The following is a 17,994-nucleotide window of genomic DNA, read 5'->3' on the forward strand; positions in this document are numbered from 1 at the left end:
GCTGTAATATAGTGGCAGCGGATTTTCCAGCTCTGCAAAAGTTATTAAGGCGGTGGTTAATTTCTCCTGCTCTCGATGAACAGTCGAATTACCCCATTGACAAACGTAATTTTCCAGCAATGTGCACTTGTGCATATCTGAGTGGCAATTAAAGTGCTGATGAAGTGCTTTAAAGCAACTCAACCCTGCATTTGTCTGTAACAAAAGACACGACGTTTAGTGACACAGCGCTAATGTGTTTGTAGGGACTGGCTGTTGCAGGTTGTGTCCTCTAAAGAGCTATTTGGATTCCTTTCCACCATGATGATATTAAAAACTCTGGCTTGTCTTTAATGGAAAATGGCGACATATTAAAAATGTGCACAAAAGATTGATCCTGTGCAGGTCACATTTACCACGTCGCACAGAGGCTGACTTCCCTGGACAAAAACTCTTCACAGCAGATAAGTGGATATTGACTGACGACTAAGAGACAAGGCTCATGGTTCAGTGTGTGTGTGTGTGTGTCGGACATGTGTGCACTATAGCTGTCTGTAAAAGAGGTCTTTGTGTAAAAGGTGGAAAAGTGAAGCACTGGAGCTGAAAGAAGTGAGCAGCGACGCTGATCTTCTCTCAGAAACCAGGACGCTTTGTTGTGACAGGGATCAAATCGGCCTGTCAGGCCAAAGAATAACACGGCACATTCACTTCAATCTCTGTATCAGAGGAGAGAAAATGGCCTGACCCCGCTGAATGCGATCCATTATAGTCTGGATGTGTAAAACCCAGCAGGCAGCGACGTCCGATATCTTCATGAGATCTTATTAGGAATCCATTTCAGGAACCAGCTCGTCCCCTTCACTGCATCTCAGCGCGGCGTCAGTCAGCAGCATGAAGCGGGTTAAGGAAGATTTCAGGCAGCAGTGGCTTTTAGGTGAGATGTGTCCTCGAAGCAGAAAATTGTGTGAAGTTATCAGATTTCCACAGAGCCGATAGAGAAGCTGGTGAAGCTTAAAAGACATTCAGCTTCAGAGAGTTTTAGGAATCAATCAGCTCAGGTTGACAGAGGTCTGTGTGACAGTGGCTTAATGTCAGATTTCAGTCCTGAACACCAGAACAATGTCAAACCACCCAGATTTTTATTAGCTTTCTGAACGCTCCCTCCTCACAGAGGGTTTTGTGGCAGCTGTTTGGACAGCACTTACACAGGCGGCGTCTTCTCTTGTGACAGTGTGTTTATCAGGCTAATTTTTTAAGTATGGCATCTTGTCATATTTCTTGGCTGACATAAGTTCATATGGTGCTGTCATGATTTACAGTGTTGTGTGGCCCCCCTGCTGTGCTGCTCTGTTGACATATTACACAAAGTTTCGCTCAAAACACAACTTCTCACTGATTTTTCTGCTAATGAGACATTTTTCCTCTAGTTCAGCGGTCCCCAACGTTTTTTGCGCCACGGACCGGTTTATGCCCGACAATATTTTCACGGACCGGCCTTTAAGGTGTCGCGGATAAATACAACAAAATAAGTACCATACCAGTACCGAAAAAAAGATTTATTCATAACACACGTGAAAAGACCCAGGAAAACCGAGTTAACGATAAAAACGATAACAAAATAACGCTGAAAACCGATAAAAACCCTGAAACCCATACATTTCACACCTGAGCCTCAACCCTCAACTCCCGGGGGTTGGGGACCGCTGCTCTAGTTCACTCAAATACAATGAAATATTGATGATTTATGTCAATTTTTTAATAATAATTTTTACTTGGTCACTGATGTCTCAAAGGATTTTAACTCTTGGTTCAGACCATAAAATCCATAAAATCCACGTGCACAGGTCACCTGATACGCACAGATCACATCACCTGTGTTCAGACACTGAATGGTTTTAGCTTCTATGGTGTATTCAAGTGCATCACATCAGCTCATCAGATCATATAGGTTTCTCTCCTAATGCACTACTTTAGTTCTGTTCTTTATATCCTGGTCTCAGCAACAAAAGAAAAAAGTCTTTGATCATGTACTGTGCTGTACACAGTCTACTGTTGCATAAAATTAACTACAAGTAACAAATAATGATGAAAATTTGCAAATAAACTTCACAGTTTCCCTGAAAATCTCTCGCTCAGCTCTCCCCTCTGCAGTGAAGAAATCTCACTTTGAGAAAAAAACATGTTTTGCTTTAGTTGCCTCTTCAGCTCAGCAGCTTTCTGCCTCGCGTCTCCTCCTCCGTGGCTCTGCATCTCTGCTGGTGCGTGGAGTTGAAATGTTGTTTGAATACAGAGCCTGTGTCGTGGTGGAAACGCAGGCCTCCCTTCACACACGCTTCTCAGTCTCCCATCTTTCTTTAAACCGCCTGCCCTCTGCACCAGTCTTTTTTCTTTTTTGCCAGTTTGTGTTTGTAAGCTCGGGTGCTGGGAAGCTGAATCCCTTTGTTTGGTTTGTTGTGTTCCTGTGCAGACCACAGCTGAGCTTAGGTGGACCAAAATGTGTTAGCCAAAAAGGGATGTTCAAACTGGATTAAAGCATACAGAGGCCTGTGTTTGGCCATGAGTTTGACACTTGTTTTGTACAGATATTCAAATGGATATTTTTAGCCATGGACTGCTCGTTAAACAAGACATTTAAAGATGTCTGGCTGCTTTTTCTGGTATTTTATAGACAGTTTAATCCAATAATTGCTAAAAAAAAAAAAAAAAAATCAGCACATTAGCTGACAGTGAAAATAATAATTAGCTGCAGCCGTAAACTAAACGGTCTTGGCACTGATGGCTGCAGCCTTCGGCCTCTTCACTCCTCCTCCCCCTCGCTCTCAGAGTCTTGTCTGTCAGTGTCACAGTAATTAAATTGGCCCTCGCTGGGACCATCGTCTCCGGCAACCCTCAGCTTCCAGTTCAAAGGAGGTGACGGAGGCAGAGATAGAGGAGGATTAATACTGCTGGCTGTTGCCACGCAATTATCTCACCACCTCCCACCACACGCGCACACACACACACGCACACAGACACGCGCATGTTGGGTTTTACACACACAGTTACAGTGCTTTAACACCTCCCCCTGTCTTCCTTCCGGCACCTGTCCACCAGCACCTCCACATTCGTTTTCTTACACCTCGTCTGCATCCATATTCATAGAAGCCACACTCAAGTCTAAAGTGCCTGTCAGAACCTCTCAGTAATTACACACAGTGGCTGCAGAACCAGGCGGCTGCACACTTCACAAGCCTCAAGTGTCCCCGCTGTGACACCTGTTACACAAATGCTGAAATCTGTGGGCGGCCATATGCAAATAAATGATCACCTCAGCATCATCGATAACTCTGTAGTGTTTCTCAAGAATCTGAAATTACACATGAACGTTTCTGCCGGCGCTCTTCCTCTTCAACTTTGCCCAGTCCATTAACCCTGCGTTAGATTTTAATACCTGTAATAATGGTACAGGTGGTGACAGCTGTAGCCTTGAAGCTCTAAAGCATGTTTTGTGTTTTTTGTTTTTTTTTTAATATAAAACTACAAATTAAAACTCAGATGACAAGAATAATTTAAAAAAATCTAAACAGGTAACAGAATGTTTCTATGAGGATTTACTCGCTTTTGTGACGAGCCCCAAGTGGTCATTAGAGGAACAGCATCTGTCAGTCAGAGGAGCCATAACTTCTAGCCCAGTGGTTCTTAACCTTGTGGGAGATACCGAACCCCACCAGTTTCATATGCGAATTTACTGAACCCCTCTTTAGTGAAAAATAAAATTTGATTTTTTTCAAATTCAAGACATAGATATGTTTTTTACTGGTGCACAAAATGAGCCATGCATGTGACGGCGGAGGCTCTGCTGAACCCCTAAAATTCGACTCACCGAACCCCTAGGGTTCGATCGAACCCAGGTTAAGAACCAGCCTTACCAGTATAACTCAAGGAAGAGTGGCCACTATCCACAGAGGCCAAAATAGTTGTTTGTTTTAATACCCGCAAGTTCATCTCTGTTTTAAAGTTGTACATTTTAACATACAAGTCTGTGGGGACTGACTCTGTTTTAAAGCCAGGCTCAGGTGGCCCTTACAGGAACTGCACCTTTTGGAAATTGATTTCATTTTTCTGCCCCGGATGTTTCCACTTGGTGACATCTGTTATCACCTCTCTATGAAACCCTGCAGGTTGTTTGAACAGTTTATTTTTTATAAAATTCATAGATTAATAAATAGAACTGACTGGATATGTCCACGTACAGAGATCTGTCTCCTTTATATTGAGCACACGTTTATGTAATGAGCATTCGTCAGTTCCTTGGAAACAACCAGCTGATCCAGTTTAATTGATCAGTTTTCCTGTGGGTCCGAAGAGTTTTTGTTTTTTTAAAGCATCTTGCTGAACTTGATTTCAGACTGTGATGTTGTTCCCATTTCTATATTAATATTAAAAGTTTGACAGCTGACAAATGTCATTTGACTTCAGTTCTGTCCTTTATAGATCTTATTTGTTTACAAAATCAAATCTTTTGTAGCCTCATAGCACAGTTGACAGAGTTGGACTTAAATCTGGGAAAAATGCTTATTATTTGGCGACACTCGGCACTTGTTTTGTAATGGATGTCACCAGGAGTGAGGTTTCATTTCCAATTCATCAGTGAGATATTACTGCTCGGGACTCCGGGGAGGCAGCTCATCTCTCGTCACTGTGTAGGTGTGAAGTGTCGCTGGCTGAAGTGTCCGTGGTGTAACACCCGGACGGTGTCATTCCAGTCCCATCAGCTAGCTGCTAATAGGAAAGAAGCTGGGCCAATGAAATGGCTTCTCTCACTCCTGCTTGTGGAGTCATGAGGTCTCTGTTTCATTACTAACATGTGCATCTCTCCTCTTTAAGTGCTGGACTGGAGGATGACCGATCCAAACCATCCCATGAATGCTCTGATGCGTCTGAACCAGATCCACCCGGGCCTTCAGTACCGCCTGCTGTCCCAATCTGGCCCAGTGCACGCTCCAGTCTTCACCATGTCCGTGGAAATCCAGGGAACCACATACCAGGCCACAGGGAACTCCAAGAGAACCGCCAAGCTCCAAGTAGCTCTCAAGGTACCAACACAGTTCAAAGAGCTGCATAAAAGTCACAGAAGTCTGGGGGTTGTATTTTAATGAACCTTAGATGGGTTGTCTGATAGTCATCGGTTAGCAAATGTCTTCTTTGGGACATGTAAACACCTCAAAATCCAGAGTATGACTTGTGCTTAATGTTTGAAAGCCCCAGATTGAGACAAACTAAAATGATGAACATCACTACCATTTAATTCTGCTCAGGGTCACAATGGGCTAGAGCCTATTCCTTTAGATACTGGGTTAACTGGGTTATAGATAGATAGACTGATTGATTTATGGGGACTTGGATTCCACAGCGTTAGCTCCATAAATACTTAGACACAGACGAGCAGATACAGAAAGATTAAAAAACAAAACAAACAGGAAACATCACTCAAAGATTTGAACTGTCCTGCAGTTCCTTTAGGCTCTAATTTCAAATTCTAATAGACATATAAGAGTTTTCAAACTGCTGAAAACTGTTTTATAATAAGAAGAAGAAGAAGAAGAAGAATGGGGCGGCACGGTGGTTAGCACTGTTGCCGCACAGCAAGAAGGTCCTGAGTTCAATTCCAACATCAGGTCTTTCTGTGTGGAGTTTGCATGTTCTCCCCGTGTTTGCGTGGGTTCCCTCCGGGTACTCCGGCTTCCTCCCACCGTCCAAAGACATGCAGCTTGTGGGGATAGGTTAATTGGATAATCCAAATTGTCACTAGGTGTGAATGTGAGTGTGAATGGTTGTCTGTCCCTGTGTGTTGGCCCTGCGACAGACTGGCGACCTGTCCAGGGTGTATCCTGACCCTCTCGCCCTATGACAGCTGGGATAGGCTCCAGCGACCCTGAAAAGGATAAGCGGAAGCGAATGGATAATAATTATAATGGATTGGATTTATATAGCGCTTTCCAAAGCACTTTACAATTCCATTATTCATTCACTCTCACATTCACACACTGGTGTAGGCAGCTGCAGTGGTAGCCACAGCTGCCCATATCGTGCCATCGGCCCCTCTGGCCAACACCAGTAGGCGGTAGGGTAAAGTGTCTTGCCCAAGGACACAACGACCAGGACAGAGAGCCCGGGGATGGAACCGGTGACCGTCCGGTTACAGATGCGCTTTCCAACCTCCTGCGCCACAGTGCCCCCGTTTTAGTCTTCTAAGACTAAAAGGAACAAGAGAAATCATGAGAACAAAGGAAATCCGGTTTGTCATTAGTTGCAGAAACTCCACTAAAAGCAAAAGACATAAAAAATAAAGAAAACGCAGAATAGGTTCACTTTAATATCAGCACAAGTATCAAGTTGCTTTCTCTACTTTTAAAATTATGACATCTATAAGTGAAGCAAGTAAAGAGGGGTTCAGAGGGTTAACAACACCACTTTAGCTTCCAGTCCTGTGTCTGCCTGTTAGTTTGGTTTGTCAATAATTTTGTACTCGGGTGTTTAAAAGCTGAACATTAAGTTGGACAAAGAAACAGCAGCTGAAGTTTTCTTCTAAATCGATACGAGAACACACAATGTTCTTTTTGCGACAAATCTTTTATTGAACTAGAAGTTTGACTGCTCACACTTAGTCTTTTTCACACATATTTATTCATTCAGTTGCACTTTCACACTCTCAGCACAGCCAGTCTTTCTGTTCTTGTTGTTCGCTTTGCAGCCTCACTGCAGCAGCTGGGGTTTGAGTGCCTTGCTCAAGGACAGCTCAGTGACAAATGATGGATGTGAAAGCGTGACTCATCTCCCATTTGTGGCTGTCAGGATGTCACAAAAAGTTTATCCGCTACTTTTGTAATCCGATGACTGTCGTGTTGAATGCAGCAGGAAGTCGTGCGGTGATGAAATTTAAACGAACGTCCTCTGGCTGTTTTTGTTTTCGCTGCTGTCGTCCTCAGGCGCTGCAGGCTTTGGGCTACGTGCTCGGCAGCGATGGAGACGTGGACTCGCTGAGTGCCGACGAGAAGTCAGATGGCGAAGGGAAGAACGACAGGATGTCCACCAGCTCCAGCTCCACCTCCATCACCTCCTCCACAGACACACAGGAGGTGAGGAACACACACACAGAGACAGACTGTGGCCTTTTGTGAAAGGTTCTTCCTGAGTACAACACTTCCATGAGGTTCATTAGAGATTCAACACAATAAAAATTCTTCTGCAGCTTTTGGGTTGTCCTGATTACGAAGGCTGGAAACCTTGGATTTAAACATGTTCTGTGCAACTTTCTTTTCATGTATTACTAGTTTTTTTTTTCTTCCTGTCATTATGTGAACAAAAATGTAACCTTCCCCGACTCTGTTGCCTCTGAGAGCCTGAAGACTGATTTCTATGTGAAGGTCAAATTTTCTAAAAATCCAAAAGGCCGTCATGTTTCTACTCACTCCCGGATACCTCAATGCCTCTCTTAAAATCACCACCAAAATTAATTTCTGTTTTATTCATATGGCACCAATTCACAGCAGCAATCACCTCAAGATGCTTTCATCATAAAGTAAACCTCCGACAATTTTAGAAAGAGGATTACCTATATGGGGCAATTGGTGACTGGGGGAAAGAAAAACTCCCTTTTAACAGGAAGAGACCTCCAGCAGAGTGTGGGGAGAGTTTTGGTTTCACAACCACACTTAACCCTATAAAGCCGGTCGGAGCAGGCGCGCTCCGTTTTGCGTAACTATTTTTAAATACCGGTAGAACTGCAACCACGTAAGCTAGCGCAATAATTTTTTTTGCATATGAAACCGGAGGAGTTGTACTTGCATCTTATGCCATCAGCTTGTCCTCAGTCACAGTTTCCTTCCACATATAGCTTTGCAAAAACTGCATAAAAAGCGCTTGCAGCAACAAAAACATAATATTCCAGAAACACGCTTTGCCGATCCGATCAGCTGTTTGTAACACTTCCTACGTCCATCAGCGCAAACTATCGCATGTCCGCCATGACCTGCCCGAAACCGGAAGTGACGTCATTTTGCGGAAATGTAGTTTTTTATCATCAGAGCCTCATGAGCCTATACTGGTGTTTTTAAAAGTTATGTTTGACTTTATGACTTTCTGTGTCGTTTCTGGGATGCTTAGGACTCATATTGCACTGCTGGAAATAGTTTATTTTGATGCATATGCTGCTTTTTTGCAAATTTGCATTATAATATTTATTTTCGTTTTTCCTGCAGTGTATAAAAATTGGTGTATTTCAAAAATAAAACTATGAAGACACTCAAAATAAATTTCCTGTGGTGGGAAACTATTTTGTGCAACTTCTTTGTATTTACAGTTTTGAGGGATAAGCCTCTTAAATTTCTCTAATTAGAAATATATGTTAAAAAAACAAAAACGATTTTCAATTTTTTTGTAGTTTATTGCACTTTTTTGCAATTTATGTAATTACTATGCACTTAATGCAGACATATTATTACAATTTAGGCTGTAATGGTTGTATTGATGTATATCAACTTGAAATGCTCCCAAAAATGGCTCCACAGCATGTAAAAATATAATATAAGCTCTGGCGGACTTGGTTCTATGATAGGTCTTAAAGGGTTAACTAATGTTAGGGATTACCCTGAGGTCAGCAGATCAATAACATGAGCAGCGTGAAAGCAAGTTTTGCTTAATCATCTTATTAGTTCTTATATCTGTAGCTCCGTTTGTCCCCTGCAGTCCATTGGTTGTTGAGGTTGTGTCTCCTTTTTACTTGTAAATATGTGTGTGTGTGTGTGTGTGTGTGTGTGTGTGTGTGTGTGTGTACAGTAGGTTTACATACTTGCACACTCAATGAGAGTGAGACAGTCAGAGCCGCCCCCTCGCTCGTCACGTCCGGCGTCAAACCACTGACAATGGCGATGGAGAAGACACTCAACTTGGGACTTCAAAAACGTTTGGCGACCTCACAATGGTTATGCCCATGTTTTATAAAGAGCAGACGACCTTGCTTGTAGGTGTTGTGTGTGAAATATTAATCTCGATAGGTTTACAATCATTTTTTAAAAATGACAGATACAGCCATTTAAAATTGCTGCTCTCGGTCAGAGCTCAGCCGTCAGCTGCTGGGAGTCTGGCGCCATATAAATAAAAGTTAATTGAATTTCATTCTTTTGATAGATTTCATTGTAAACCTCCTCACTCATTAAAATATAAAAACTCAAAGTTGTAAATAAAAGTTTACAGTCAGTTTGACCATTCAGACATGTTATACTGCAAATCACGAAACTATTTCCAGTAAGCATTTCTTCATTCATCCATTTCAGTCCAATCTAATAACATTAAAAAATAGATACAATTTAAAAGAAAATGAAATACAGTAAAATAATATTCTTACACGCAAGTTTCCTCATAGATCCCAAACCAGATGTGGAGGTTATTTCTGAGACTGGTACAACCTGATTTTTCATTTAGCCAATGGTTTGTTGGGTTGTTAGTTCTTCAGACCATGAAGAAGCATGAGCTTCATTTTATTCTGTTAGGTTGCAACTTGATATTTTGATTTATTCTTTAGATTTCTTTGAACTCTTCTTTAAAGTATTGAGCCAGACTTTCAACTAGTTTTTCTTTTTTTAAGTGCTCTCCAAGTTACATCAAGATGTTTCAAAGTTGTTATTTGGAAAAAAAAATTTTAAATCATTTTCAGTCGTGTCCTCAGAACGTTTTTTCAAGCTCTGTTTTAACATCATATAAATTAAAGTCTGTTAGACCAGTGTTAACTTGATAGATGTGCATGGGTGTGTGACTATCAGTGGGCTGCGTTTTATGTGGGCTGGGACAATGTCTTTGAAAATGTGAGCAAAAACACAGAGAACCTCATAATATAGGCTGCATACCAAAAATTATTACTATGTGAATTCCATAAATTTTAACAAATTAAATTATTAAAGTGTTTATTTTTATTCGTGGTCAGGGTTCAGACGGGCCCTGGGGTTTCCTGTAAATTTTGTGTGGTTTATTCCCTACATTCAGGTTGAGGGGTCATATGATGATGATGATGCTTTGATTGAACAATCCCAAGAACCAATATAGAAAAAATATAATTTTAAAAAAGGTATCAGCTCTCAATAATCAGAATTGCATAGTTAAAAAAAAAAAAAGGTAGCCTGGTGGGGCTGAGAGCACCGTCTGCATAGTTCATTAAGACCAGGTTGAACGCTAATGACTGTTTTGGCCTACCTGTCAGCACAGAGTTTGTGCACTTATAACTGTCTAACCATCTAACTAACTAACTAAATAAATACATAAATACTGCGGGCTGGACACTTATTTGTGGGACATACGCCCGTTGTTGCATTTGTTGCGTCTCTTTCACAGCACAACTCCCACTAGGGCTTAAATACCTGGGACTCTCCACCAACTGCTCTGAGAAGTGAAGAAACTTCTTGGATGAGAGAGTGAAACATCTTCAAGAAACTTAAAGAAGTCCAGTCGCTTTTCTTTCTAAGCTCCTTGGATACTTTAATACCTTATTTATCTCAAAAGTTGGGAAATGATTTTGTTACAGAGTCTTTTAACAAAATAGGTTAAGTAGATCAGAATACATTATGACAGGGGCCAAATATCTCACTGCATAAAGAAAACAGAAAAGAAGCAGCTTAGTAAAGATGAAAAACAAAAAGACTACATTTTCTAATTGGCTGTAATAGGCATTTGTATCTGTAAGCTGTGCAGCAAATACTGAATATCAGCAGCTTGTTCTTTCTCACTCTTCCAGCATGTAGGAGGTATACCTGATGTGAACAGGCTGCTTAGATAGCTTGTCTTACTTGGAGGACACATGAGCTCTTGAGCACATTCGGGGGGATAAACCGGATGTAAAGCCTGCAGCTGATTCTCTCTCTCTGCATGCGTCTGCAGTCTAGAGCTCCTGGACCGATCCTGACGGCGGGAGGTAAGAACCCGGTGATGGAGCTGAATGAGAAACGCCGCGGCCTCAAATACGAGCTGATATCGGAGAGCGGCAGCAGCTACGACAAACGCTTCATCATAGAGGTAGGAAAACAAACACTCCTCCACTCACTGCTCCGCTCTGTCTCCGATGTCTTCTCTTATTAGGAGCAGATGATCGACAGAATGTGTTTTATGTTCAGAGCTTCCTGTATATGAAAACAGCTTTAAATGCCAGCAAACGCAGCTGAACATGAAACTAGTTTAGTCCCTGTAAAATCGCTGCTGTAGTTTGTTTTCTGCTTGCTTTTTATATATGTTGTTGCAGTGCTTTATGCAAGAAGCTCTGTGTTTCTTTATGTGGCGATGATTTCCTTTGGCATTAACAACAAAAGAGCTGCATATGTAGATGTCTTATTAAGAAACAAAGGTGCTCCAGAGAAGATGTTAATGACAGGTGTGGGACTGAATTAGTCACATAACAGTTACTTTAATTTCCAGTTTCTCCCTTGTCGATTAAGTCATTATTAAAACAAAAGAAGAGCTTTTTCAAAGTGGTGCTGCAGGAAAAGAAGGTTGTTTTTGACTTTTTATAGATTAAGCTGGTTGGCATAATCTATAATAGCGTGGCATAATTTATTCGATTTATTGTACCATTGATAATGAAAATCTGTATGATTCTATTATATGTAAATATAATAGAAAAATGTAAATTTAATATGTAAATTTGTTTTTAAAATGTTAAGAAAATTCATTTATCTTAAAAAACAGGGCCTCAACTGGTATTACAGTCTACAGACATCAGGCTTAATCATGCTAACATGCTTTAAAAGGGGATTTAAGGAAGCAGGAGTTAATTGTTTTAAATAAAATTCTAATATTGCAATTTAAAAGTTGGATAAACAGTTTACTGCACCGTATGTTTGCTAGCAAAAAAATAAAGAAATGCAAATTCAATGAGAATCAGTTATTTTTAATCTAAGTACTGCAGCTGTACTGAAGCCATGTTGTGTTTGTGCAGAATGTGTTTTAAATTTTTACATGATGGGAATCGAGGAAGCCCGCTCAAATTGAAGCATTTTGTGTTTCTTCTTTCTTTCGAACATAAACTTTTTCTCTAACCATCGGGGAACAGCGTTTTGTTCTTATTAATAAAGTTATTGTTGAGTCGATCTTGTACACAAATCCAAGTGGTTTTTTTTGTTCTTCTTTGTCGTCTTGAAGACTTCAGTCTTTAGCAGGAGGAACCCTGTTAATATGAGCTCTCATCTGTGTGTGCGATAACAGGTTGAGGTAGACAAGCAGGTTTTTCGGGGAACGGGTCCCAACAAGAAAGTAGCCAAAGCCAGCGCTGCGCTCGCCGCTCTGAACAGCCTTTTCTCCGGCTCTAAATCTACGACCAACAAGAAGAAACGGCCAAACCCTCCAGTGAGTAAAACATTAAGGTTCTCAGAATGACTTTCAAATTAACGTCCTGCATTGTGTTTGTGTGTGAATTGGTGTCAATGCCACGCTTCACAGGGAATTAAAGGTATAAATAGAGTTGAAATAACAGGAAACTGCCCACACTGGAAACCAGATATTGACAGATGAGACAAATCAGAGAGTTTTAAACTTAAATCAGTCTTTTTCCTTTTAGCAGTTAGATCAGGATTTGAGTAAAATGTTGATAAATTCCCAGTGAAAGAAAACATGTGTTGTTCTTACTGTGGTCTATTCTTTGTGCAGCCAAAGCGACCCGTGGCTTCAGTCCTCACCCTCCCAGCCCTCGCTGCCAGACCTCCACGGGTCCCCATTATCCCCAGAGCTCCCTACATCAGCACCCCACCCGCACATGGATACATCCCACCAGGTGAGTCACGCAGCAGTCACATCATTGTTTAACATGTCCGTTACATATACCAAGGGGAAAATTAATAAATCAACACTCCTTCATTTGACTGACTGTTATTAAGCTGTACACACCTGCGTTATACTGAATGATCTTTAATTCAGTGCTCAGGATTTACACCAGAGTGTAAAGTGTTTTAATTAGCTTCCTCTTGCTGTTAGCCTTCTGTATAAGAATCTGGAAATAAAATCAGTCCCCTACAAAACTCTTTAAGCAAAACAAACAACCTTTATTTGCCACATACACAGTTATACAGGGTACAACATGTAGTGAAATTCTTGCGTCCAAGCTGCAGACATAGCCGCGCCATTCCAGGGCTTGATTTTAAGCACGGGGGGTCTAGCCAGGACCCTTACTGGATACAAGTTCAATACCGGGTGGGAATTGAACTTGTGACTCCTGCTCTAAAGGTGTGTAGTCTTACCACTACACTATCCAGCGTCCAGGTCCAAGAGAATGGAGCAGATTAGCACCAAATATTTACCCAGAATAAATTCGAAGGACCTATCTCAAGTAGTTTTCTTGATAATGGAATTTTAAAATGACCTGTCAAGAAATTGCTGCTAAAAACACTTAACAACACCTCACCCTGATTTATTTATTGGAGAAAACTAATGACAGCCTGGACCCAAAATTCTGTATAATTCCTATTAAGACATATCTTTCCCAAGATTTCTTTCAGGCAAATTCATCATGGTCTGGTAGGATTCTTTTTTTTATTTGATGAACTGACATGAGCGTTGTGTCCACCAATTACAGTAGATTAGATCTTTTTTTTCCCATTTGAGAGTAACTTTAGCCATAATTCGGTGCTCTCTCACTGGTAAATACACACTCGTGTTCCATCTGCGCCTCACAATTAAAGCTGTAGCAGATTGATAGTGCTACATTAATTGAGTGCAACATTGAATTGCCCCCCAGTGCTGTACAAAGCTGCTCAGATTAAAGTTTCTGGCGAGGTTCATAATAAAATGGCAGCTGAGCAGACAATCTACAAGGGAAAAAGGGCTGGAAGCACAACAGTTTTCAATATGATTCAACATAGATGTAGGTGAAAACTCTTGCTGAGATGATGATAGATTACAAAAGCTGAGGGTGATACAGGTGTGTATATATACGTGCTATTTAATGATAACATTTGATTTATTTTATCCCCCCGCAGGTTTTGGTGCTCCTTATGGTTACAGCCCTGCAGGCGCCCTCCCTGCTTACGGTAATTTCCCAGTTTCACTTTCGATCCTTAATCCATCCATTTAATCTATTCCATCACCCCAACATTTGAGTTTCTTTTTCTTTCTTTCACTCTTCCTCAGGTTTTCCCTCCAGAATGCCCTCAGTAGTTGTCCCAGTCATCAGAGTTCCCACAGCATACCCCGTCACCCACCTCTACCCCTATTAGGACTCTCCCTCACCCACTTCACAGGAAGTCACTTGTTAAAGGAATATCCTGACTTTGGCTGTGTATTCACGACACAAACCCAACCCTGCAGTCTACAAACCTTTAAGCATCAAATCAGGCAGTGGGATTTTTGTACAGCATTCATCCTCTGGGCTAAAACAGTTTCACAGTCGTGTCATTACTATCCATGTGAACACAGAGTTTGACAAAAAAGCTCATTACTCATTACGCAATCAAAAGTTCAGCATTTAATGAGCAGTGTATGGAAGACTGGAGAGGTAAATATGACAAATTAAACAGCCCTGCATGTCCTGCTGGGTAATACATCCAGCAGAGAACACAGTAATACAGTGTAGTTTGTTTTTCTTAAAACTTACTAAACAAAAATATATTATCCACTTAAATGTCATTAGTATTATGAGGCGCAATAAACAATAATTAATGACCATGGTTGAGTTTCCTATTGTGGGAATTTCTGTATAGGACGACTACATGATTATCGGTGAGAGTTTATGCAGTGGGGAAAAAGCAACTGGTTCTAATACATCATCCTACAGTGTTCCTAAATTATTTTAATGATCCAAACATTCCCTGTAGGATTAAATTAACAGGATAAGTGATATATTTAGAGGCTCTTATTTTGTTCCCCTCGATCTAAAATGTACTGCAGATGGCTACTGCAGAGAATTAAATATGACATGAGCATTACAAGGAGCTGAAGTGAGACTACTGAAAATACGATGCAGTAAATATGTAAATAAAAACATTAAATGTTTAGAAGGGATCTAAAAATACATTTAACTAAGTATTAAGTATCTACAAAACTAATGTAATATACTAGCAGGTAGGTTACTTAAAACTAAATACATAAATTCAGGTTTTTAGGGAACTAAATTAGCAACAACTACACACGGATGATGAAATGGCTCACTAAAACAACTAGAACAAACAGATGACAAAGTATACGATGGAAATATTCAATAAAACGTCATCTCTAGTTAAATTATTTATTTATTTATTTAATTTCCCTAAAGTGTCCCAAAGCTTACCATATTCTATTTGAATTAATAGATTTAAAAACAAATGTTTAACTACTCGAGGGAACTAAATTAAGACCAGGTATAAAGTGACTACAAAGTAGCAAACTAAAATTGCTGATTTTTTTATTTTTTTTTTTTATATATATTTTGAAAAAAAGAGAGTAACAAATATTCAATGTGGAAACTAAAGAACTAAAAATAAATCTGGAGGGAACCAAAGACCTTTCAAATCTAAGTAACTACTAAATACCAACAATATGGAGCTACACCGTTATTGTAAAGAACCAAAAGAGCTACCACCACACTAAACATACAATAATTCAGCGTCCATGATAGAGAAAAAAAAAATCAGTCGTTGTAGGGAAATGAATAATTATAAACATACTTTGTTAAATTAAAGCATGTCCTGGAGGTGAAAGTGATCAGAGCTTCTTTGTCAAAAGGCTATGTATTCCTTTAACAATCATTCATATATGTGAATGTTTTGTATTTTCATTTCTCTCTGTTTTCTGCAGATGTTTTGTTTCTGTTAGAGAGGGAAAAAAAGACAGGTTTACAATATTCGGTTGCACTGAGAAATATTTTCCTTTCGTTTGGATATCGAGTGTCCGAGTTTACACTTACTGTTGAGTATGAGCCATTTTGTGTTGAGTTCAAATAATTTCTTCTCAGAGAGCTGTTTTATGTTTGTAGGTAATATTCTTTTTAAATAAATTAATATTTTTGTCAACAACTGATTAACTTGTGGTCCCCAGTTTGTTGCATGTCAAATCTCTAATTAGTATATTGTATTAGTCACACTAATTACTCTGTTACAGGACAGGCTTTCTTGCCAAATATGTGAAACGTTTATCAAAGGAGCTTGCAAAGAAAAGCGTCTGGACTTCTTTAAGTTACTTGAAGACGTTTCACCTCTCATCCGAGAGGCTTCTTCAGTTCTAAGGTCAAATGGTGGGGAGTCCCAGATATAACCCTAGTGGGAGTGTCCCCCCACAGAGGGACAAATCTGGGACTCCCCACCATTTGACCTTAGAACTGAAGAAGCCTCTCGGATGAGAGGTGAAACGTCTTCAAGTAACTTAAAGAAGTCCAGACGCTTTTCTTTGCAAGCTCCTTTGACTACGATGACCTGGATGACTGAGAACCTTCACAGACATACTGTGAAACGTTTAGTTTTTCCCATGCCGATGGATATTCATCCCATTAACCAATGTATGGTATTGCTACAAAGCCCCTGGACACCACAACCGACAGACGAACTGGAGGGTGCTGACAGTCTGTGGGTGATACTGGTCACAGAGAGGTTTACAGTGCTGCATCAGATCCCGTCTTTATTGAAGCAACGTCTTTGTGATCAGTCTCACCTAGCGGCAGTCAACAACCACCCAGTTTCTAGCAACTAGTGGCAGGGTCGACCCCAACTGCTACTGGGATCTTATTTGTCAAAACGTGAGTAAGAAATAATTGTAAAGTATTGAACATCCACAGTCAGGCAAATATAACTTGAAGAAACTGTCCTGACTTGGGTAATAGAAATGCAAAACATACTCACCTATTCCACCTCATGTGTCCACTAAGAAACCCTTAAACATGACCTCAAGTTTATTATAATTGTTACATCCAATTTTCATAGCTCTGGCTTTTGTTAGCATCAGATTTTAAACTTTCAAGGCCAAACACTTTTTAAAATAAAATCTCTGAATTTTTTGATGTACCAACAGATTTTTTTAAAATATGAAATCTGTCTATTTATCAACTCAAAACCTTCTCATAATTTGAAGATAAAGTCCACCCGGTGCCTTCAAAAAAGAAGCCTTATTATCTTTGACATTAACAAATTTGTCATTGGCTAATTGAAGAATCTCAAGATAATTATTCATTATTTAAGGCTTTGTGTCAGAGGCGTGAAGGTTTTAGTCCTTGCAGTACATACAGAACAGTTGTTAAGTTAATGAACTGTTAATATAGCGTTAGCTTTAATACCTGTTATCCTGCTCTAATGTGCACAGGTCTTAAAAATAATTAAATTCGATGTCTAAACAATGCTAGTAAAGCCATGTCTGCAGTAATCTCTAATGCTCTTTCTGCCTGACTTTACATCGTGGTCACCAAGTGCAAGGTTTTAATAGGTTTCTCTGTTTCCCTGTTTAAAGGGCTTGCATCCATCATGCATGCATTGAATCTACTTAATTCTTCTGGCCTTTAACAATCCCGAGAGCCAATAAAGCTTCCTCTAAAAACAGCAGCACCCTGAATGTTAGGGATCAGTGTCCTGCTCTGCTCATGTTACAGGTTAAATTGATGACACTGGGTGTTTTGTTTGTTTGTTTGTTTGTTTTTGTTAAACTGACTGCAGAGAGAAGAAAATATCTTAAAGGTGGAGTTTTAATGAACTGCATTAACACCATTTAAAAACCAAAACTGTTGCACTCTATGAGTTTTGATCCCCTCAGGCTTGTTCCAGTAAGTGAGTTTAGTTTGATAAACTTGTGATGAAGGAAACTCTGGGTTTTCTGCTCATGAAGGAGAGTTTTTCTACAAAAAAGGAGAGTTGTTTCTACAACAAACTCCCCGAGGGCTCCACCGTGAACCAGGCTGAAGCAACTGTCTCACATTCATTTCCTCACTCATACAGTTGATCTCCAAGCCCGTATCCTTGATCAACTACAGTATAGAGAAAAGTGCAGTTAGGTTCACTGCTTACACTGAATCAGGAAGAAAACCTTATCGCCACCTACAACATATTA

At 40.2% G+C, this 17,994-nt stretch overlaps 1 protein-coding gene across 2 annotated transcripts in view; it reads left to right on the forward strand.

Moving 5' to 3' along the window:
- Nucleotides 1-17,994, forward strand: part of LOC102799146 (spermatid perinuclear RNA-binding protein-like) — a 94,876-nt gene that overhangs the window by 74,667 nt on the left and 2,215 nt on the right. Inside the window, exons 12-18 of one of the 2 annotated variants that reach the window (XM_006797691.2) lie at nt 4,846-5,054; nt 6,948-7,097; nt 10,888-11,022; nt 12,205-12,345; nt 12,646-12,769; nt 13,971-14,021; nt 14,122-15,978. In XM_006797691.2, the coding sequence (XP_006797754.2) occupies nt 4,846-5,054; nt 6,948-7,097; nt 10,888-11,022; nt 12,205-12,345; nt 12,646-12,769; nt 13,971-14,021; nt 14,122-14,207 (896 nt within the window). In that variant the 3' untranslated portion in view covers nt 14,208-15,978. Of the gene's footprint in view, nt 1-4,845; nt 5,055-6,947; nt 7,098-10,887; nt 11,023-12,204; nt 12,346-12,645; nt 12,770-13,970; nt 14,022-14,121; nt 15,979-17,994 lie in introns of those variants that run through there. The other variant, XM_087849443.1, reaches the window with a different exon arrangement.

This window comes from Neolamprologus brichardi, chromosome 12 (genome assembly GCF_056152115.1).
Source record: "Neolamprologus brichardi isolate AB-2024 chromosome 12, ASM5615211v1, whole genome shotgun sequence".
Taxonomy (NCBI): domain Eukaryota; kingdom Metazoa; phylum Chordata; class Actinopteri; order Cichliformes; family Cichlidae; genus Neolamprologus; species Neolamprologus brichardi.